Genomic DNA, 22625 nt, shown 5'->3' with positions numbered 1-22625 from the left:
TGTTGTTATGCTGTAAAAAAACCTCCAGAAAAGCAAACATGCTTTGCATATGTACACAATAAAAACCACATAGGTGTGCAAACACACTTTGTTAAAGCTTTGATACATACCCTATGTGATCAAGGAATTTTAGTGTGCATATAAATTGCATTCCACAACTTGGACCCTATTCACACCAGGTAGGAAACTTGAAGCCCTGACAGTCCCAACTGATGTAATGACTAATAAATTCTGCTAAAATTGCTTTTAAAAAAAGCCATTACCTGTATTTCAGATGAGTGGGAAACACTACTAAGAATCAATTAAAAATTTGTTACATGTCATGTTTACTTGGCTTTTTACAACCATGTTGGAATTTAACCATATAGAGTACAAATAATTCTCTAACGCAAGTTTCCTAAGTCAGAAAGGGTCTGATCTTCATTACATAACAAAATCTCGTCAATGATTTCTTCAAAATCTATGTACTTTTAGAGATGATACACATGGCAACTTACTTTGATGCATTAGATCAGAGCATACATTCCCTGGTCTTGCATTTGGAAATTGCTACAATTCCATTTATGTAGAATACTTGTGGGAAAATAATGAAGACATTTATGCAGTAGAAATTTGAACAGGGGCTTAGGTAGGGTTCCTCTAAGTTTGCTTTACAGCATCTACGGATAGGTTGAAACAATTTTTATTAACCAACCTGAAAAACCTCCACTATCATCACCCCAGCAGAAGCAACTCAGGATCTCTGGAAATTATTATGGCTGGTGCAGAAACAGAATAACCACTGATGGAATGTTAAACATCTTTATTTACATAGTCAAAATAAATATTTGATAAGGCACAGCTAACCAAAGTACCACAACATTTATTTTTTTTAAGCACGTATGTCAAAGGAACACGGGTGCCACCTCCTGGTTTAGGCATGGAAACACTCTCGGTTGTGCTTACTGCATTCAAAACTTCCAACTAGACGTAGGGTTTTTTTCCTCTCCTTTTCTTAAAGTAACTAGAATGTTCATCTTCAACATTCACAGAATGCTTTAAGAATAAAAATAACCAAATGCAAGAATCCAATAAAACTTGCTTATCTTTAGTGCCTGGAGCAAAACAGTCACATATACTCTTCACAAATTTAACTTCACAGATATAAAATCCTATTAAAACACAGGAATGACGACAATTTTAAGTAAATATTCAAGTGCAGTGGCTTGTAATTCAAGAAGCAGTTTTGGAATCAATGTGCAGTATGTTCTTACAACTCTTTACTACCCTAAAAAATGACTTTATTAATTAAGTGAAATGTATCCATCTCCTATCCAGGAAGTGACAAAATCTAATAAAGAAGGGTTGAGAAATTCACTACAAATGGCACAAAGAACTGCAGCCCATTTTATATCTACTGCAACCGTCAAATCAAAAAGTTGTTGAGAATATAGGGGTAAAACACAACTCTGAGTTCCAGTCCTGTACATTAGCAGCTGTGCAGGGGTAAAAAAAAGGTTGACTTCATTTCACACACCTCAAATGTGTATCACTGTTATGTCAGTCATTTGCTAACAACTACCAAAGTTCTTCTAAAGCAATATTAGAAGCAATTTAAGAAACAAATCTGCCCCAATTCAAGTGTTGCCCCCACTGCAGACACACAGATAACTGCACCTTCCCTGTGTATACATGGGTAAAGAATTTACCAGCACTGGGTGAATGCTGGCTCTGGGTCTCTGGTTTTCTCCCCATATTCAGTATGGGCTAGAAGTACACGAGCCCACATGCTGAGAGAAGCTGCATTGTGCTAACTCCGTATGGCATTGTGTCCTATAGACTCCTAAATCTTGCCTCCCAACATTACAGCTCTCTGCCATTTCACTCTTGCATATACCCACATAAAGCCTATTTTTCCCCACAGGCTAAGAAGCCACTGCTAGACTAAATGTTATAATTTCCCAACTCTGCACTCTTCTTCTGTGTATTGACTTGCTGTAAATCATAATCCTCAAGTCTTCTGGAATATATGGAGCAGCTTATATATATATTTTTTAAGTATGACCCTTGGGAACAAAACACTTTCATGTGTTTGATGTCCCGAAAAACTCTCATTCATATTAAGACAGACAATTATTGCACTTGTATCCCACAGTAACATGCACTTCCCGAAGCAGAACCACAACTCTTTCTGCAGTCACCATCCCCATACTTTCTTATCCCAAAGCAGCACAGTCCACGATGCATTCATCAGCACTTGACCAATTCCTTGTTTGGCAAAGGTTCTGCCACGACTTCATCCCGCATGAACTGCTCCTAAAGACAGCAAGCAGGGATTTAGGCGATTTACATTGTTTTTGGATCTCCTCTAGCTCACCCAGGCCGGAAAACAGAGTAATTATAGTATGAATCTGTCTCCCAACACACGTAAGCTGTAACGTGCCTACGAGGTGAGGAAAGCTGCCAGGGCTGCTGGGGTCAGCCACAGGAGCTCCTCACACCACCGAGTTCATCCCGTCTGTATCCTACCCCACGCCCACCCAGGTAGAGGCGTCTTTTAAGCCCAAGCACGGCAGGAGGACACCAGAAATACGAGAGATCGGGCAGCAGAGGTAGTCTCAAACCAGGCATTTTCAAACGCCGCCTCCCGCACGGGGCGGCGAGCCGGGACTCGAGGGACCCGGCTGGAACCGCGGGGCTCCGACCGCCCTCCCTCCGCACCCACCTGGTCGTAAATGACGCGCAGGATCAGGGAGCAGCTGGGGCAGGTGGCCACGTCCTCCCCGTTCTCCAGGTCCTCCTGCAAAAGCGCCGGGGTGCGGTCAGGGCCCCGCCGCCCGCCCGGCCCACGGGCCGCACCACCCCCATCTGCCCCCAGCCCTGCCCGGCCGCCCCTCACCCGCGTGATGAGGAACCGGTCCCCGCAGGGACACGGGTAGCTGTAGGTCCCGGTCTCCTCGTCGTACTCGAAGTCCTCGATCTCCACCTCGTCGTGGAACACGGCCATGCCTCCGGCAGCGGCGGGAGCCGGGCCGGGCGGACGGGAAGAGGCGGCGCCTGCCGGGGCACGAGGGCGGAGCTCCCCGAGACGGGGTGCGGCGGCGGGTAGGGGCGTGGGAGCGGGCCGGGGGCCCCGGGAGGTTCGGGGGCGGGAGTGGGGGGCCAGGAGGGTGAGGGGCGGCGGGCCGAGGGCAGCGCGTTCGAGCCCCGCTGGCCCGCCCTTTCCCCACGGCGGGAGCCCCGCTGGCCGGTCGGTGGCCGGGCCGCCCTCTGCGGCCGTGGCGCTGCCGGTTCCAGCCCTGGCGGCTTGCCCGGCGATCCCAGGGGCTGCGAGGGAACGGCCGGGCACTGCTGCCACCTTGCCCTTGGCCCTGCCCCTTGCCCTTGGCCCTGCCCTGCCCCTTGGCCCGGCCCCTTGCCCTTGGCCCTGCCCCTTGCCCTTGGCCCTGCCCTGCCCCTTGTCCCTGCCCCTTGCCCTTGTCCCTGCCCTGCCCTTGGCCATGTGCTTCCCCTGCCCCTTGGCCGCCTCAGTGCCGCCGCGCCCCAGCTGGGCACTTCCTTCCTTGCAGCGCTCACCGCCTTACCCTCAGCCCTGGGAAAACCGGGGAAACTTTGTTTTCTGTGATTACTTTTGCAGGAAGGACTGTTTGTCTAAAGGAGTGTTTCAGCGAGAGATAGCTTTTGAAAAAAATCTTCTGTGCTGCTTGCTTGCAAGTACCCTTGTTGCCTCCCTCTACACTTTCTTGCATTAGCCTACCTAGTAATTTGCACTTAAGTGTGATACGGGCGGGCTAAAAGTAGTTCTCCCTTCAGATAGTGACGTGGGATTGTGGGGCAGAAGAGATGCAGACATATATCTCAACAGGTATTAACCCAGGACCAGGATCAGAGGGTATGGAGAATTAATGGCTCGTTGGTTTTAAGTGAGGAGAGGAAAAAAGTCATGAAAAGTTATCATTTCATTCCGTGGAGGAAAGGAGGTTTATAAAATATGTAAAGGATGGGTGTCAAGAAGATGGAGTCAGGCTCTTCTTAGGGGTGCCAACCACTAGGACAGGAGGCAGTGGACAGAAACTGATGTACAGGAAGCTCCACCTGAATATGAGGAAGAACTTTTTTATTGTGTGAGCGACCAGGCACTGGAACAGATGGCCCAGAGGTAATTTCTGGAGATATTCCAGAACCATCTAGATGCAGTCTTGGGCCCTGTGCTCTCAAATGGCCCTGCTTGAGCAGGGAGGTTGGACCGTATGACCCACTGTGGTCCATTCCAATCTCTGTGAAAAAAAGAGGGGATTTGGAGTGGCTATTCCTGTACTGGCTTGGGTAAGGTGAGAATACAGGGAGAACATCCTACCTGACAGGAGCCTGGGAAGGTGAAGCACAGCGCTTTCATGGAGGGCAGGGAATTGCCAAAGAGCTGGGTGAGTGAAAAAATCACAGAGGTCACAGATGGGGAAAAGCTGTTCATGTTTTGTAAAGGCATGAGTCACGCTTGTATGTGGTAGAGGAGAACCAGGACTCATTGAAAGACATTTTGGAATTTATTGGTGGCGGAGTAAAAATTGCAAATTATTTTTATTGTGTTTTTCATGATTGGAAAGTGATGATAGTATAAATGTACCAAGTTTCTTGAGCTATGGTTCAAGAATTATTTCTAATTTAGGACAGAGACTCAGCCTTCAAGTAGTTGTATCAATAGGGTCTTTCAGCTGTGACTATAAAATTAGGGTGATATTTCTTTTGTATCCAATATTATGTATTGATATTGAACTTCAGGCTGATTGGAGATGCAGATGTCTGTAACCATGATATGCTATATGAAAGATTCCAGATCATAAAGTGATCTCATGAATTTGAAAAACTGATTTTTGAGCACTCTGGGTTTACAGATAATATGCCAAGATAGAGGAATGGGACTTGATTAGATGTGTATTTTGTTGTCCTAAATATTTTGAGATTGTTAATACTTTTGTTATCAGTAGCATCTACAGATTTGGTGTAGATAGTACTAAAGTGTCTTGCTTAAACACTTAAGTACACTTTAACTACTTTTTGTTGCTGTGGGAAAAATATTGAAGTCATTTTGCTCACTAAGGGTGGAAGACTTTTAAATAATTCAATTTTTAAAAGTTGCAAGCTGCTGTGAAATTAAATGCTGAAAAACTAAAACTTAAAAATTATGGATAGTTAAAAGCTGTAGAAAGTATTTCTTATGTTTGAAAATGGGTATTTTGAGTAGTGATTGTAAATGTATTCAATTTCTGAGCAGCCTAATTTATGGAAGCTCTGCCTTCATTCATATAAGACTACAAACAGGACAGATTACTAAGTGACCAGCCAATGTAGCTGTTAGTGAAATCCTAGAGAGTATTGGCCTGATTAGTTACCAACCAGCTGCATCAATGCCATTTCAAGGGATTAGAAATAATAAAAAAAAAAATTGAAAATAAATTACACGCTTTAAAAGAATGCACAGAAAGCTATTTAAATGAAAGTAAAATATTAATGCTTTAAAGAAGCAGTAGACTGTATCATGGGAATAAATATAGTTTGATAGGTGATGATATATGATAGTTATGCTAACATTCTAGGAAAAATAATGGCAGATTTACCAGGAAGGAGAAATATCTCTTGGCTCTCCATGAGCCTGTTCCTACACTTGAAGGGTATTTCTGACGAACCTTGCATGTTAATGTCAGTTCATCTTTCTCTGTCATAGCTGAATGTGTGAAGCTTCACACTGTGTTCCACTGCAGTGCATATGAGAGTCCTCCACTTTCTTTACTCTTTAGAGATGTATTGTGTAGGGTACATGGAAGTGTGAGGTATTAATGTGTTTTTGAATTAACCTGTGAACAAACAGGCTTAAGTAAAGTTTATAAAATTCTCTGCCCAGAACCTTTTCTTTTCCACTAGAAAGGGAATGCACAGTCAGTGTTTGATCATTCATACATAAATATTGTTTGAACAGTTAAAATCACAGATATGCTGGCTGGAAGGCACTTCTGAGCATCATCCAGTCAGAATTCTTGCTTGGAGCAGGACAGTTGTTCACACTGGATTAAGCCAGTCCCAGGTACAGACTTCTGTCATGAAATTTCTGCTTTCCAGGCCTGCAGTTTCTCAGTTCCCCTTTGAAGGGGAGCTCTACTAGTCTAACCTAGTATCATCCACAAATTTGCTGATAAGAGAATCGCCCAGAGGGGACCTCAAAGATCATCCAGTTCCAACAGCCATGCCATGAACAGGGACACCTGGTGTCTTATCATCCAAGTTAGTGATAAATATGTTTACCTGTATCAGTCACAGGGTACTCTTACTGTTCTAGCCAACAGGTGAAGCAAACTTGAAGCCATCAAGTCTTCAATTCTGTCTGCCCACAAGTTTTCAGCCACTCCAATCATCCATCTGGTTTTGGCTTACTAACATGTGTGTGCTTCAGGGGCTGGTGCCAGAAGCACCGGAACACTCAAGGTGTGTTGCATCCTGTCCCCTCAGCTGTGTGACCAGACCTTTCATCACGGTAGCTGTTCAGATTTATCAAACGTAACCTGCCCTTGGTAAATCTGAGTCACACCCTCCTGATTGCTTTCTTAGCTTTCACCCAGCTAAGGGGACAAGCTCTGAGCATTTTTCCAGATACTGAGATGGTGCTGACTGGATGTAAGTACTGCTTCTGCCTCTCTTAAAAATGAGCACATGTAAGTCTTTTCCCAGTCAGTTGGAGACTGTGTGATAAGTGTTTTTCATAGGCAATAGACACTTGCCTGATAAGCATGTCAGCTGTGTCTCTTAGCAACCTTGAGTGTAACCCATCTGGCTCTGTGCATTTGAGTGCATCCAGCTCTCTGAGCAGGTGCTGGCCCTGCTCCTACTTATCCCTCTCCTTCCCAACCACCACTGATACATGCAGAGGTCTGGGTACAGGCTTTGCCTGTAAAGACCAAGGCTAAGGGAATGTTGAGTACTTCAGCCTTTTCCATACTATCTCTGACAAGGCCTTCCCCTTGTGAGAGACTGAAACATTGATGGTTAATGGCTCAAGCAATTGCCCATTTGGAAAAGCTACAGGGGCTTTGCTGAGGCTGGGTTTGGACTGAAGGAGGAGAGGTTTGGTTGTGTGGTGGGAATCCTCTGATCTGCATAAGAGCAGCCCAGGTGCAGGGAGGGTGAGCAGCCACCACCAGAGGATGGCCACAACAAACTGACCTTGGTTTAACAACAAGCTGGGTTTGAGCCAGATAAGGGAAAAGGCCAGTGAGAAGCAGGTGCTGCTGAGGTGGGATAATGCTGTTTACCCTGCCAGTGTCCTCCCTTACACAGCTGGGCCAGCTGTAAATCTCCCCTCCCAGGGAAGGCATCAGGACACTGGTGTTCCCAGCTGAGCCTGGAGGTGTTCATCCCCTCCTGTGGGGCAGAACTGGCTCAGTTACACTGGCTTGAGAGGCAGCTGGCATGGCTTAGAGGGTGTCATAACCCATCAAAGACCCCAAAGTGCCCCCAGAGTAATGTCCAGGGCCTTCCACCAGACCACTGCACATGATCCCCAGTGTTGGAACGGACAGTGTAAAACTCCCCCAGGGGAGGTGCCTGGATGTTCCCACCTGAATATGAACATATGAACCCATTTTGTGGTCTTCCCTCACCCCTGATGGATTGAATATCCAGCCATCACTTTGACTAAGTGAAATTGCAACAATCTGTTGTCACCAACTTGTCATGTGGTTGGTGATATCTTTTCTCTCCCCTATCTTCTCTTATCCTTTCTTCCTCTTCCTTTCTTTTCCTTATATATTTTATTAAGTGATTCTTTTATACTTTTATATTGTTTCATTTCTATAAATAATAACTAGCATGGCTTTGTACCTCCTTTGCATTGCAACCAAATGTTCAAAACCACACCTGCATTATATATATATATATATATATGTATATATATATAAAAAAACAAACACTGGTCATTTAGTGTCATTTCACTCTAATCTGCCCCAAGGAATCTATTTACAAGCACCTCAGTTATCCTCACCTTTAGAAGTGCGAGTAACATCTCTTCACTGGAAGGATGTACATTTTCACTTCTTTATGAAACTCATGTTTTCAAAATTCCCTCTCATTATACTTTATATGATTTGCTAGTTTTAGCTCTAGCTGAGCTTTGGCTTTTCTGATTTAAGGGGAAAAAAAGCTGAAAACAAGCCATGCCAAACACTGAATGCTTCATTTAACATACAATTATTTTTTTATATTAAAAACATTTACAATTTTTTTTTTCAGAAACCAGTGGTTCTGAAGACTGCCTGGTCATCATGGTTCATGCTACTGTTTATGTGGGTTTCACTGTTCCTCAGTTACTGAGAGGTGCTCAGAGCAGAATTTTTCCCTACCATTCTCCATTGGGGGTGTTGAGACACTCTGCTTTTTGTTACTGCACAGGAAATGGGTAGGTTATCCACTAACTTGATTTTTTTTTAAAGAGAATACCATGGTAACGCTGTCAAAATCAAACTGACAAATTACTACAGACCTATAAATGCTTAATCTAACTTCTAATTATATATTTGTATTTAATTCTTATTTAGATTTGTGTCATCTGTAGTCTGGATTACACTGGTAAATTGTTATGTTAATAGAAATTCATATCAGTAAGGGACAGTAGCACAGCTGTCAAAATGACAATTATCTTTGTTTGCTTTTTCTTGCAGCACAATAAAATCAAAAAGGAAAATGGATCATCTAGAGAGGACAGCAAATAATTTTCGACAGGAGGTTAGTGTTCTGTTCTTTAGGATGCAAGTAATTTTATTTTTTTTTTTTTTTTGCTGTGGAGATAATTATATTGGATAATAGAATTCGATTCTTAGGCTCCATTTTGCCTTCTGCTGGAGTCTGGTTTTCTTCTTTTTCTCCTCATTTTTATATTTGTTACTGATATAAAATTAGCATATTTAGTGCTCAGTGGGTGAAATGTAATGAATTTTAAAGTTTTTCAGTTATATGGTGCTGTTTACTTTATGTTGGACAAGAAACTTAATAGATTTCTGGCCAAATAAGGATTATAATAAGTAATGAAAGCACATGGATACCCCTTATCTCTAAACAGACTTCTCCAATTTTTATGGATTTCTACAATTCTGGTTCAGATTTGAGATTTAAAAATGTGGAAAGTGTCCTTTTATAAAATAGGAATACAGCAAAAAGTGTAGATATTTTGAAGAGAGAGGTGATAAACAGCTGTAAAAAAGGTCTTCAGTTTTACCTATTCTAATTCACAAATACAAGGAAGGTATAGCATCATTCTCCATCAAATCCAGAAGTGCTTATTCTGGATCTCAGTTTTGAGCAGCAAGCATTCTTTTTCATAATGCTCATAGGGGAACATACTCTTGTATTCCATACAGATATTTCCTTTCTGTAATAAACTGAAGTAGATGCACACAGATGCAAACACACCACACATCTCCCAGTGTACGCACATGAAGACCTTCTCTGATGTTTTTCTCTAACTATAGTAGAGAATAAATGACATTCTTCCCAAGAGGAAACTGGGTGCAGGGGATATATAGGTAACCCCAAAGAGAGAAGATTCAGCCCTGTCTGACATGGGCTGTAGATGGATGAGACAAATGCAGCCTGGTTCTGCCTGTCCCCAGAGCTGTGAGCCAGCTGTGGGAACCACGGAGCTGTGCCTCAGCTATTCACACCAATGCCAGCTCTCCCTGAGTACAGATCAGTATTGCTTGTGGACATCCAGCTGCTCTGGTGGATCCTGTTTACCCAAAAAAATGGATGTAGAGACAGGCATAGATTGATGCATGTTCTCCTTTGCTTCTGACATGAAAAAAATGATGGCACTTCTGAGAGTTGCAACCGTGGGTTTTTAAATATTTATTGTTTGGCTTGTTTCCTTTCTCTGCTCAAGGTCAGTACCTGAAAAATACATGGAAAATGGATCCATCCTTATGAGGTGTTGGAAGCTCAGGGTTGGTGCAGGGAACTGTAAGGCATGAGGAAGAGAAGGAAGCTGTATGAGACAGGTGAAAGAGCAGGGCTCAGTTCTTGCTACTGCACATTCTCTGCATATCAGAGGATTATGTTGTTTCATTTTTTAATACTTGATTTATTCTTTGTTGCTTTATTTCTGACCACTTTAAAATCAGTTTATTTTACATCCTCTGCTTGGTTTTAAATTCCGTATAATCAGCAGTTGGCTTCCCTCAGCCAATATTGCCTTATTTGGCCATTTCTGTCCCGTAAAAGATGAAAGAATCATAAATCTGTGTTGCATTAGTGTGAATGCTACAGAATATTGCCTGTTGAAGAGTGATAATGTGAAGAACCAGGGCAAGGAAAAGTGGCTAATGATTTCTTGAAATACAGCTGCAAAATCTAGGATCCTGTGCCCTCCTCTCACTGCAGCCTTCCTCTGACTGGTTCGATACCCTTGTGATGGTTCAAAATACTGGCTGAATGTCTTTGATCACCCTGACTCAAATTTAAGTTTTGAAAGAACTTTATAGCAATTAATTTCCAGTACTTTTGCAGCTCTCTCAGCCAAAAAACAAATAAAGGAGTGTACTGAAGAGTAAAGAAGGGACTGAAGAAGATACAAATTTAATATCCTTTTCCTGCACTTCTCCATCAAAACAACCATTGAAGTCATGTATCTGACATTTCTCTTGTTAACTTTGACTGACTGCATTCCTATTTAATACTGTCTGCTAAAGTGGAACAGGAATCCATGCTACTTCATTTTAAATTAGCAAATGTCCTGCTGTTTAATGGGACAGGGGACGTGTTCAGATGTTGCTTTAAGAATAAATTAATTTCCTGGCATATGTTTTAAATTACAGCATAGTTGCTTAAAGTTACAATTTTTTGGATCTGTTTGATCTCAGACAAATGAGAAATGGTAGAGTTGTGGTGCTATTTTGAGTATTTCCTTGTGTGGCGACATCAGCATTTTCAACAGTAAAATCTGTGTATTGCTCTATGCAGAAAATACTTAGGGTATTGCTTCCTTTATAAAGGAGAAAAGGTTAATCATTATAGTCCAAAATACCCTGAAAAAGAAGGTAGGGAAGGGATGAAAAATCCATGTTGCACTGATGTGCATCAAAGAATTTAAGTGGGGTGCTCATCCCCAATGGGTCTTTTTGCAAAGTCTACTTTTCATTTTTCATCTTTTTTTTTTTAACTCCTTAAAAGTAGAATTAACTATGGCTCTGACATCTCCTCCCATGCGTCTGCCAAACTCTGTTAACCAGCCATGAGACTTTGTGTCTTGGTTTCCCTGTGATCATATGGGGGTGTAGGGGGTAAAAACACAAGGTGTGCTGGTTTTCTTTGATGCAGTAACATTACTGCATAATCTTTCAGTAATGCATTTACTTAAATCAATCTAGATCCAGAATTGTCCCTGGGATTTCATCTGCAACTGATTTTTTCACAAGTATCCTTTGTCTTTATATCAGTGATCTTTTTACTTTGTTGCTGGAGGATGCAGGAGTATATGTCTTATATAGATGTCTGAAGAATCAGCTAAGTGATAAGTAGCAATCACCTCTCCTTATAGCTATGTTCTCTTCAGCTGAAATAAAGTAAGTTTGTATATCATCTTAGAAAAAGTGATAGACATGGTAGACTGCAAGTGCAAACACTTTTCTCCATTCAATGAATGTTTAAGTGAATCATAGAATCAAGGTTTGGGCTTGAAGGGACCTTAAAGATCATGCAGTTCCAACCTCCTGCCATGGGCAGAGACACCTTTCACTAAACCAGGTTACTTAGTGCCCTATCCAACCTAGCCTTGAACACTTCCAGGGATAGAATCCATTTTTGTTTCATCACCTCAGTGAAAAATATTGGTGCTGTAGGTAATGAAATGCCATAGATAACATGGGAAGTGATGGATGTCTCATGCACAGCTTATTGAGTGCTTTTGCTGCAAATTATATATACATATCACAACGGCTTCTTTTCCTTTTGCTAGGTAATTACACAAGCAAAAGTGTGTGGAATCACCAATGAATCAGGGACAGTCAAAAGGCTTCGTTTGGCAATTGAAAATAAGGATTTTACTTTCAAAGCAGGACAGTGGTAAGATCTTCTGGTATGTTTGAGGGGGAAACTACTAGAAGAATTCCACTATAACAAAGTTCTGAAAGGTGTCTGATCCTCGGGCCTTGGAAAAAGTTGTTAATTTATATAATACAATGGTTCCTTATTGGATGCTCTGTTAAGAGCTCAAAGGTATTTGGCATAATTTTTAAATAGTCATTAAAAAACTGCTAATATTACTATTAAAAGGGCAGAAGTGGATATTCTTTAAATGCTCAGTGTTTTGGTGTTTTCCTGTTTATTATATTACATTGTTTCTTTAGGAGTACTTTGAAATTCACTGCACTTTAGTCTGCAGGCTGTCTTTATTTACTGTTACTTTTAAGGTGGAGCTGAGACTGCTAATTTGCAAGTTACTTAGTTTTGGTTTATTTCTTCCCCTTGAAGTTTCCACTTTGAAAATTAAGCCTGTTACGTCAGATTATTATATTAATATAAATAGACAAATTTGAAAATAAAAACTTTGAATAATTAAGCCTTTGAAACAATTAACCATTAGTTTAAACAATTTTTACAGGGTTTTTTTTCCCCAAGGAAGTAGTGGATTTTCATGTTTTTCATCCTTCCTTGTTAAAAATACTCTCACTCAGTAACTTTTTTTTTCCTCATAGAAATTAATTTAAAACCAGGATTAGTTGCTTTTGGCAGTGGACAGTAAAAAGTTCTTGAACTTTTTATTGGCTTTGGCCATCTGAAAGTGGTTTTGCTGAAATCAGAGTATAGCTGCTAGGGTACTAACAGCATATGTTACTCATGGAGTGTTAATATGCTGGCTTTTAAATTTAGAATCAGAACACAAGATGCTGATTAGCAATAATTTGTTTCTGAAGTAATTTGCTGCAGTTCTTGCACATGTGCAATGACTCATAATAAATTCTTGCTTGCCAGAACTTGCAACATACATTTTCCCTCCAAAAACATTTTTGAAATTATCATGCTGGAAACTCAAATCTTTAATTATAATTACTCTTCTTAATTTTCTTCTTCCTTGAAAGTGCTCCAATGCTATTGTAAGGTACACACCAAGTTCTCTGTACTTGTATCTATAAACTGGAGTTGCATTTTTTTGATGAGCAGTACAAAACAACACATTTTCCTGAGCAGAAAAGGCTAACTTGTTAGGATTTGCTGTAGTAAGATGTTACAGTCAAAGATTGTCACTAAAATGTTTACATTTCCTGAAAGTGTTCTAATTATTAAGTTTTTCAGAAGCAAAACTGAATTTGTTTTTCAAGCACTTTGGCAGATACTGGTCTTTATCTGACTTCAAATAATAATAATGAAGAGATTTGTTGCTGTTACACCTTTTGATTTACTAAAATGTGCATTGAAGTATATGCATGTTGCAAATACTTTGAAGAAGTAGCTTTATGGTGTTGGTGTTTCTGATCTCTCACTCCAGCAATGGATAATTATTACTCATTTCTTAAATATATATGGTTTAGGTGGGTTTTAAAAGGAGGGAAGTAAAAAACCACCCTGAGATCTCTAGTTTACATCTTTTTGTACCTCTCCTTGTGGGTTTTCTTCATGTTTTTCCCTTCTGCTGCGCTTTTACCTTAGGCTGTCACAGGTAACATTTGTTCAGGAGCCCTCTCACCCTTCTTAACATGGCTGAGACGAGCCATCAGAGCTAGTCCATTATATGATAGTAAACTGTGCCTTGAAATCTCTCATAGTCATGTACTTGGGAAAAAAATACATCTAAATCAGTATTTGGGAAAGGTAAAAATCATGTTTGACATAGGTTTTGCAATCATGTTTGGGTGTTTCCCCACCAGGCACGGATAAGGTTTCCCTTACATGCCAAGGAGAACATTTTGACTTGAATGTAAATTGTGACTTGACAGCAGAAATTCTCATATTTTTCATTAATTTCAATAAGTTCATCTTAAGTAGGAAGATTATTTTCCACCAGAGGGAGGTAAAGACCTTCAGTAGCGTCGTGAGATGTTCTTTGGCAGGAGTCGACCTTTCTCAGCTCCCAGAGCCTGTCAGTAAAGCTGGGCCCCATGGGCAGTGGGGCTGCACAAGCTGAGGACAATGAAATAATCTAAGTTTTTTTGGTTGTAGACCATTCTTTTGCAGTCAGGTATCTTCATCACCATGAAGATGTTATTAGCATAAAGTAAAAAATTTTATCACACTGTATGCATTCTTTGAGAGAAAGATTTTTTTCTTCAAAGGGTGAATTTTGTGTGGAGTAAGCAGACAATATTTTTTTTCTTAAAAAATGGTGAACTACTCAAAATGCTTCCTCTTTCCTCAAGCATTTGTGGTGTCTGTGAAGAATACAGCCTTGCTGTTTAAAGAAAATACCTGTGCAGTAGCAGCCAGTCTGTATTTCTTGTTGCATCATCACTTAACTAATACTGAGCCAGCCTAACCCAGGCTTGAACAGAAATGGTTCTGTCTAGTGCCTGGCATTGTTTATCATTGTGATTGTTTCCTAAGGGGACCAGCACAACTAGTTAGAGACATTTGGTTTATTTTGAAATACAGTGCTTTTGTTATGTGCTGTATAAATCAGCAGCATTTAAATATTTAGGGAACACAGAGGAGTTCAGGTAATAGATCACAAATCAACTTGGAATATTTTTTTGATAACTATTTGGAAGCCTCATCAAGGCTTTTCAAAGCCTTACTTTTATGAGACTGAATTATAGTTCATATGTAGTAATGGCTTGCCTTGCATGCTCTCTAATGGCTGGTACTGCAGCAGCTTAGGCACGTGTTACCTTCTTATTTGTACAAACTCATGCATGGCTTACTTTTAAGCTGAAAGGAAAAAAAAAGTAGGAATTTATTCCAGTTCTATTTCCTATAGCCTAAGAAGTGATATCTGCCACCAGAGGGAGCTGCGGTTCTGCTGCCAGCTCTGGACTTCTTACATGGAAAATTTTTTCATACTGTTGGTTTTATTTCAGATATTTCATCTACCCAAGAAAAGAAAGTGTTTAATATAAAGTCATTTCCCTAAAATTAGAATGCCAATCTTATGTTTGAAAATTGAAGAGCCCATCAAAGGGACAAAGAGAGTGGGAACTATACTACTCTTATCAGACCATAATTATGTTTTTGTTCTAATATGCAAATAATTTATTTAAAACACTTAGAATTCTCGTCTGTTGTGACATCTAATGTTAAAAGCAGAATGTTTTGAAAACCTCTAGTTTAGCAAATATGATGACATGGTTTTAGAAGAAAATAATTCTAAGGTAATAGTGTTACTCAGGGTTAACTCCTTTTTGGAAAAGTTATGTTACAGCAAAGAAGATGTTGTAAAGGAAAGATAATTGAAACAGAGGCAGCCACATTATTTTGGCTATTGTTGTCCATGTTTGGGGTTGCTGGCTTCCTTTTTAAACTTTCATGTCTGATCTGTTTTTAGGGTTGATTTCTTTATTCCTGGAGTATCTGTAGTTGGAGGATTCTCAATATGTTCAAGCCCTGGCCTGTTAGAACGAGAAGGAATACTAGAGCTGGCAGTAAAGCACACTGTTCATCCTCCTGCTCACTGGGTTCACACTGAGGTAAATGAAATCAACTGTGAGATTTGGCTTGCTCTCTTTTTTTTGAGGTAAAGGAGATGGTGTGTGTTTTCAGACCATTTTGTACTATTAACTGCAAAATTCACATTGCCTTCCTCAAGCATTTTGGATACAACATAAATCTTAAAATGTTTTGTTCAGCAAGGGACTGAAATTGGATATTTATATGGAAATATGGTAATTGTGATCATTTGACACCACTTGTGCATACAGAGTACTTAAAGTGGTACTGTAGTTACTGTATATAAGGAATTTGGAATTAATGAATTTTTGAGAAACCTCTGTTCTAACTTACATCCCTGAGAACAGGCAATGTTACACATTACAGAGTTACCTCTGATAACCTTCCATGATTCCTGACTATTTCTGTAAATATAAAATGCTGGGAATCAGTGACAAATCACAGATATAGATTATTGAAGGGGAGCCAAGAAAGATACTTAGATCAGTTCCTCTGACATGATAAAACATTTCAGAATATCTCTAGTATTCTTTTAAATACACAAATTTTTGTAATAACAACACAACACAAGGCGTGGGTTTTTGCTGTATGAAAAGTAAAGTATGAGACTTGGCCTCATGGAGTTTTGTTCATCATTTACCCCATTTAGTTAGTCAAATGAGTCACGTTTCATCAGTGATCTATCTGTCCTATCAACTTCTGTTCTTTTCACAGTCTCTGGAAACTATTTAAGAATTTTTGATGTTGTAAATCAGTTTTTGTTGCTGAGTTTTCTGGTTAAATTTACGGGATAAATCTTTAGTTAAGGGGTAACCTACATCAAACCTGATGTTGTGGAGAAACCTCCAGGATATACATGGACTCTTCTAGCTAAACAGAAATGCATGCTTTTCTTCAGGAAACAAGCAGAAAAAACAGCAACCTAGAATTCAGAAATGTTGTATATATGGTGACAAAACTGGTGCTTAATTGTTTAAAAGCTGTTTTGAAAGGAAGTTGGTATCTCAGGTTAAAAATGTTATGGGAATAGTTAGCACTGATTTACTTGCTGTATTTGTGTTTTTTAGAGGTATTTATTTCTTAATATTACTGTATATAAAATAATAGATTTTAGCACCATGTACTTAATATAACTTGAGGAAGACATAGCCTTTTCTTTCAAAAACATCCATGTAATGTATTGATTGCTTCACTTCTCTGCCTGAGCTATGTCTATAAACTAGGCTAAAGGACAACATTTTCTCATGGTATTACTCCAGAATTTTACTACTTTTTTCTGTATCCTGACTTACTGTTATTGTCATGGCCAAAGCATGGAAATCCTGGAAGACTGCTGGTTAAGAGAGACTCTTCCCAAATCCCATGTCTGATCTTGAGGAACTATGGCTGGTTAAGGGGGCAGATGTGAGATTGTTTCTCCCTAAAATTGCTTATTTCCTCAAAGGGTACCATATTCTATGTCCTCCTTAGGCCACATGGATCTGGAACAGATGCGGATTTGTGCTTCTCTAGACCAGAGTAAAACATGAGAAAGCCTGGCAGTGTATATCACAAGGGAGAGAGAAATCAGTTTCAGATACTGAATGTTCATTTGCCCTACAGTATACTTGAGAGACAATAGTTCTGCAATAATTAAGAAAAGCAGGAAAGTTGTTGGGTGTTTTTAATGGCTGTGCTTACTATCTTAGGAACCTGTGTGTCCTGTGCAGTACCTGCATCAAAGGGCATCCTTCTTGCTCCTGGTGGAATTGTTACATGATTAGACCTGAGCTCTCTGTGTAGCCTTCATTAATGGAACTCCCTTTGTTTCAGTTTACTGTTTCCTGCTATTAAAATAACTCTTTGGAGGAAGTGTTTTCATTCTCTACGCTAATTTTTCAGCAGTTCCTATAGCTTCTTTTTCTCTCCTCCATTCTCACCTTCCTTGGTTTCCCTATCCTCTTCATTTTATTTTTTAAAACCTATATATGGCCTAAGTGCTCTTATTTGTTCTGTCAGCATGAAGTGATGTGGAAGAACTCACCTGACCTCTCTGTGCTGCAGCTGCACCCTTCAGACAGGATGCAGTGCTGGTTTACCAAGGAGATACTGACCCAAGTGGATTTTTTTTTGCTGCAGCTTTTGTTTTCCATGTATCAAAAAAAACCATGCTTGGACACATTTCTTTAGAAAATAATTTCTTACATAAAAGTGAGAGTAAGAGAGATTTTCCCCTGATTTTTCTTCTGAGTCTCTGAAGTTGCAACTGCAGAAGTGATTCTGCAAGAAATACTCATGTGGATACTTGCTTCACTTCTGAGTGGCTTTTAATTTTAAGGAATGAGGATGGAAAAACCTTCTGTGTATGCAACTTATTCTGACCTTCAGTGACCTCATAGGAAGGCCTTTTTTGGCATAAAGCTGGTTTTGGGTAGAAGTGTGATTTCACATTATGAGCTCAGGTTTTCACAACCACATATTGTTGGAAAACTCTGTGTGAATTGTTCCTCTTTCAGCTCTTAAGGGGGGGGGGGGCATGGATAGGAAGGGGGAGTCACCATCCTGCCTTACTGTAAGACTGAAACAGTAGAACTAGATCCCTAGAGACACTGGGTTACTTCAGATAGTTGGAAAGTGTGTGTATATTTTAAAGTCCTTGTGTTTTTCCTTCACTGGTCAATTAAAATAAAAATCACAGCCCAGCAAAACTTGCAACTGGGATGCAAAAAAATAAGATTTCAACTTTTGCATTTAGTTCTGAAATGAAATGTCTTCTTTTCCATCCTAGTGTACTCTTGACTCAGAAGTGGCTCTGCGAGTGGGAGGTGATTTCTTCTTTGATCCTCAGCCTGGTGACCCCCCAGTAAACCTAGTGCTGATAGCAGGGGGTGTTGGAATTAACCCATTGTTTTCTATACTGCTGCATATAGCAGATCTTCATGGATACCAAGAGGGTAAAGGAAATAGACACAAACTGGGAACAGTGAAGCTGTACTACAGTGCAAAAAATACAAGTGAACTCTTATTTAAGGTAAATCAAAAGTTTTTTTAAAAAACAGATCTCAGATATCCAGCTGCTTGCGTGTATATCAATGTTACCAAATTCCAGAGAGTCCTTCTGTGTAAGACACTGTACAGAGACAAAAGTTACTTCCTGCCTCAAATCCCATGTGTGTTTTGTTAACTACTTATGCCATTGTACAAATTAAGGCTGTTACTGGACACATCTCCCACTGATTTTGATAAGTCAATTACCCCTAAATTTTATGATATCCCTGCATTTTACTATGATCTTGTAAGTGCATCATAGTATACTAAAGATTATATATATATGTATATACACACTAACAGTCTGCACAGTGCTATAATACTGTAGCCACATAGTCTAACTAGAGATTGTATTAAATGTAAAGACTACAAAAGAGTAATTATATCCAAAGGAATACTTTCTAAAATAAGAACAGAGCTTTATTGATAGTGCATTAGTTACTAATAAGTACTAGTGTATGAATGAAGGATTTATAGCTGCTTTTACAACTGCTTGTCCAGCACCGCATCAGCATTTCTCAGCAGTTAAAGATCAGTTGTCACACTCAGCCATTAAGGGTTATTGACAATATCTTAGGGTCAAATTAGCATAGTTTCTGTAAAGAAGCATCGAAAATTTTTATGGGTTTTTTAAGTATTGAAAGCTTTTGATTGTAAGATAAAGATGAAGAGCTGTCATGATTCCAGAAACTGTGTATAGGATCCATCACTAATTTTATTTCTGTACTTCTACCATATTTCCAGATATGCAGATACTTACTTTCTTTGAAAAGTCATTTGTTTATTGCTAGAAGCAGAATAATCTGCTCTTCCTTTTGGCCACCTACTCATCTTCCAGCCTGTTCTAAGCATGCACAGGTTTTTCCAGTGCCAGTACTGACATTCCCAGCATTCACTTGAGCAGTTTTATGACAGCAGAACTTTTGCACTAAAGCTCTGGGACAGAAGAGAACACGGTGTCATGCACAGTGCTTAAAATATGTCCCTCCTTCATTCTTCACGTGTCCCTCAGATCCAGAACTTGACTGTCAAAATTCTTGACTTTTGTACAGAGGATTGAGAAAATGGATTCTTTAGCAGCCTTTATGCTGTTGTGACACATATCTGTACAGGATGTGTAGTCTCCACAAAGACCTGCTGGGTTATCACTGATGGTGTGGAGGATGTGGTCCCTGAAGGAGCAGCTGTGTATGGGCTGACAAGGGCAAAGGGAGATGCCATGGTGGGATCTGATCCTCACTGTGGATGTGCTCTCATGTCACAGGCTGAGGCACTGGAAATATCCTTAGTGCAAATTATACAAGCAACAGCAAGTCAATAGTAGAGGTGCTGGTGGAACACTGTACTGCAGTGGCAATATGTGCTGCTCTTCACCCCATGGTTTTTTAGGGATTTGGGAACAGATTTTCTACAAAGCAAAATCTCTGGGAATTTTTGTTAAGCAATCCAGGACAGACAGTGTAGTGTAGTAACTAAAGCAAACATTCATTAACAAAAAAATGAGCAAATTTATCTAGAAATTACTTTTACTTCAGAATACTTTAAAGAATTTCCGGTATCTATGCCAGCAGTGAAAATCCTGTATAATGCAGAATCTAGACAGTAGCTAAATCTTAATTTCAGAACTAACTACAGCATCTAATACATTCTTTTTGAGGTTTTTTTTGGTTTTTTTTTTTTTTTTTTTTTTTTTTTTTTTGTTGTTGTTGTTGTTGTTTGCTGATTTGAACTGAAGCTGCTGGGGATTTGGTGGTAACTTACCACAGCTGTGACTTAGGGAACTGAAAATGAATTTATACTTTCTGCTCTGGAAAAATAAAATTAGCATTACATGGTAGTTGGTTTTACTTGAGAACATGAGGCAGTAAAGAGTCTAGTGACCTTATCAGATAAACCAGACAGGTCTCGAAAAGTTTTTAACTAATGGTAAATACATACTGGGGTTTTTTAAAATGGAAAACCCCTATGGAAGTGGAAGGAGAAAATACTGAGAATTCATAAGGGGAAGAAATTTGGAAAATACCTATCTGTATCTTAGGTCCAAATATTACAGATTGCAATCTGTGCCAGAAAAGGAGAAAACCACTAACATAGCTGGCAGGGTATTTGCATTCCAAGTGTGGGAATTCTGTGTACGTGTAGAGGTCAGGCCTGTGGAATCACATCCATCAGGTTCTCAGTGCTGAAATGCAAAGTCTTGGTTCTCAATAATAATCACTGGCATTCTGGGACTGTGTGCATACATCTGCTTTGATTTAGTGGCCTGTGGTGTAAGGAAGTGTGTTTAACATTACAGAAAAATATTCTTGGTTTGATGAAGGCGTTTCCTGGAAAGATCACATGTTGTTTCCACGTCACCCAGCAGTGCTCACAGATCTGTAAAGAACTGCAGCCACACATTACAGGTAAGTGTCATGGCATTATAGAGAGATCCTATCTGGAGCCCCAGTTGGATTACATCCTACCGGATGAAGCTGTGCATAATAACCCAGCACTTTTATATTTAAAGCTTCAAAATGAGATGTGAGTTAAATAGTTTCTCTGTACTTACTCTGCTTTGCAGAAAAGTTTTCTATTTCGTGTTAATCCTAAACTTTACATGGGTATTTCCCACTGCAGACTTTATTCCAGAAACTATCAAGCAAATGCTGTTTACTTTCCTTAAGGTGGGACTAATGAAGGATGAGCTGACTGCTTATAAGAGATACTTCAGCATGTTTCCATGTCTGCTGTATTTGTGTCAGAGATACCTATTTTTTTCATGGGAATTTGGGATTTTACTTGTCTGTAAGCCATGTTTCTCTTCAGTGACTAATACGCTCTGCATTCCTAGAACAAGCACTGATCTAAATCTCTACGAAAATAAATGGTTTTGGAAGCCTTAAATCTCAATACCTATTATCCTGAAACAGACCAGAGAAATGAGTGCCTGAAATACCTTTAACCAGACACTATATTTGAAGTGACTTCGTGATTAATATTTCTGTTCTCATCTCCTACTTTTTTTCTTTGTCAGAGGGAAGAATATCTGAAAAGGATCTAGAGAAACAAGTATCCACCGATACTTCATGGTACATCTGTGGTCCCCCTCCAATGATAGAATCTATATCCAAACTACTCACTAACATTGGTGTTCCTAGAAACCGTATTTTCTTCGAGAAATGGTGGTAGTGACACCTGCTGAAGAGAAAATGATAATATTTTTTCCAGTGCATTTTGATAAGCTAAAATGTACAGAGATGGACTATGAATTATTTTGAAGATTTTAATGAAGATGTCCTCAGTGATGAAAGTGGTCCTTTAATTTAACTGTAATATGCCTGTAACACAGTGCTGCTGCTTTGGGGGGAAAAAAAGTGATTTTATATTAAAGATATTAACTGTTTTGGTTTTTTGATGGTTTGCCTTTTCTTAGGGGTAGCAGCATATTTTCACTTTATACACTTGCTTTGTTAGTCAGCTTTTAAAATACTTTTTTAGTGGCTGATTCAGCACTTGTAGAGAATTAGTTGTGCAACAATGCCAGATATGTTTGTAAGGATCATTCAGGCCACAACCTCTGAATCTGCTCCAAATGAGCTGACACGCTTCCCTCCCAGTTCTATATAACACATTTACTATTATTATAAAAGAGCTGCTGTGTTGTGACTTCCTTCTCTTGCCATTTCTTCTCAGAAGAAAAAAACCCACCTTTTATGTGGTTTATGTAAAGAAGTCAGTTGTGTTGACAAAGACATTTTCTCATAATCCTGTTTAGCCCTGAGTTTAAAGTGCAGAGTGCAGCAGTCATAGGAATTCCTCCCCTGAGCCTGTATCCTCTGCTGAGGTGTTCAGCCAAAACTGTGCTTACATGGGTCGTGTCCTCAAAAGCAGTACTGGTCAGCAACAGCCAAGGTGGGAAATCTCCAGAGTCCTGCTGCATGAAGTACAGAGCTGTAGGGGATTCCAGGGCATACTGCTTGGAGAAAAGTCTTTGGAAAGGTTGG

At 39.8% G+C, this 22625-nt stretch overlaps 2 protein-coding genes across 4 annotated transcripts; one reads left to right on the top strand and one right to left on the bottom strand.

Moving 5' to 3' along the window:
- Nucleotides 1-785: 785 nt before the first annotated feature.
- On the bottom strand, nt 786-3048 carry DPH3 (diphthamide biosynthesis 3). The gene is made up of 3 exons (XM_021538148.3): nt 2879-3048; nt 2705-2779; nt 786-2295 (listed from the first exon to the last, which is right to left on the bottom strand). Exons 1-3 carry the CDS (start codon nt 2984-2986, stop codon nt 2230-2232), a joined length of 249 nt encoding a protein of 82 aa, XP_021393823.1. The 5' UTR covers nt 2987-3048; the 3' UTR covers nt 786-2229.
- On the top strand, nt 3042-22024 carry OXNAD1 (oxidoreductase NAD binding domain containing 1). Of its 3 annotated transcripts, none has more exons than XM_021538145.3 (8): nt 3042-3084; nt 8257-8422; nt 8685-8748; nt 11972-12078; nt 15491-15632; nt 18380-18622; nt 20936-21044; nt 21656-22024. In XM_021538145.3, the coding sequence occupies exons 2-8, from the start codon at nt 8289-8291 to the stop codon at nt 21808-21810; spliced, it is 954 nt and encodes a 317-aa protein (XP_021393820.3). In that variant the 5' UTR covers nt 3042-3084; nt 8257-8288; the 3' UTR covers nt 21811-22024. The 3 variants fall into 3 exon arrangements, with proteins under 3 accessions (XP_021393820.3, XP_031359728.2, XP_021393822.2); XM_031503868.2 differs by lacking the exon at nt 3042-3084 and adding an exon at nt 3468-3871; XM_021538147.3 differs by lacking the exon at nt 3042-3084 and adding an exon at nt 6311-6456.
- The last annotated feature ends 601 nt before the right edge of the window (nt 22025-22625 follow it).

The sequence above is a fragment of the Lonchura striata genome, chromosome 1 (genome assembly GCF_046129695.1).
Source record: "Lonchura striata isolate bLonStr1 chromosome 1, bLonStr1.mat, whole genome shotgun sequence".
NCBI classification, from domain to species: Eukaryota; Metazoa; Chordata; class Aves; order Passeriformes; family Estrildidae; genus Lonchura; species Lonchura striata.
The sequence above is the reverse complement of the archived record's forward strand: the minus strand, read 5'-3'. Positions and strand labels throughout refer to the sequence as shown.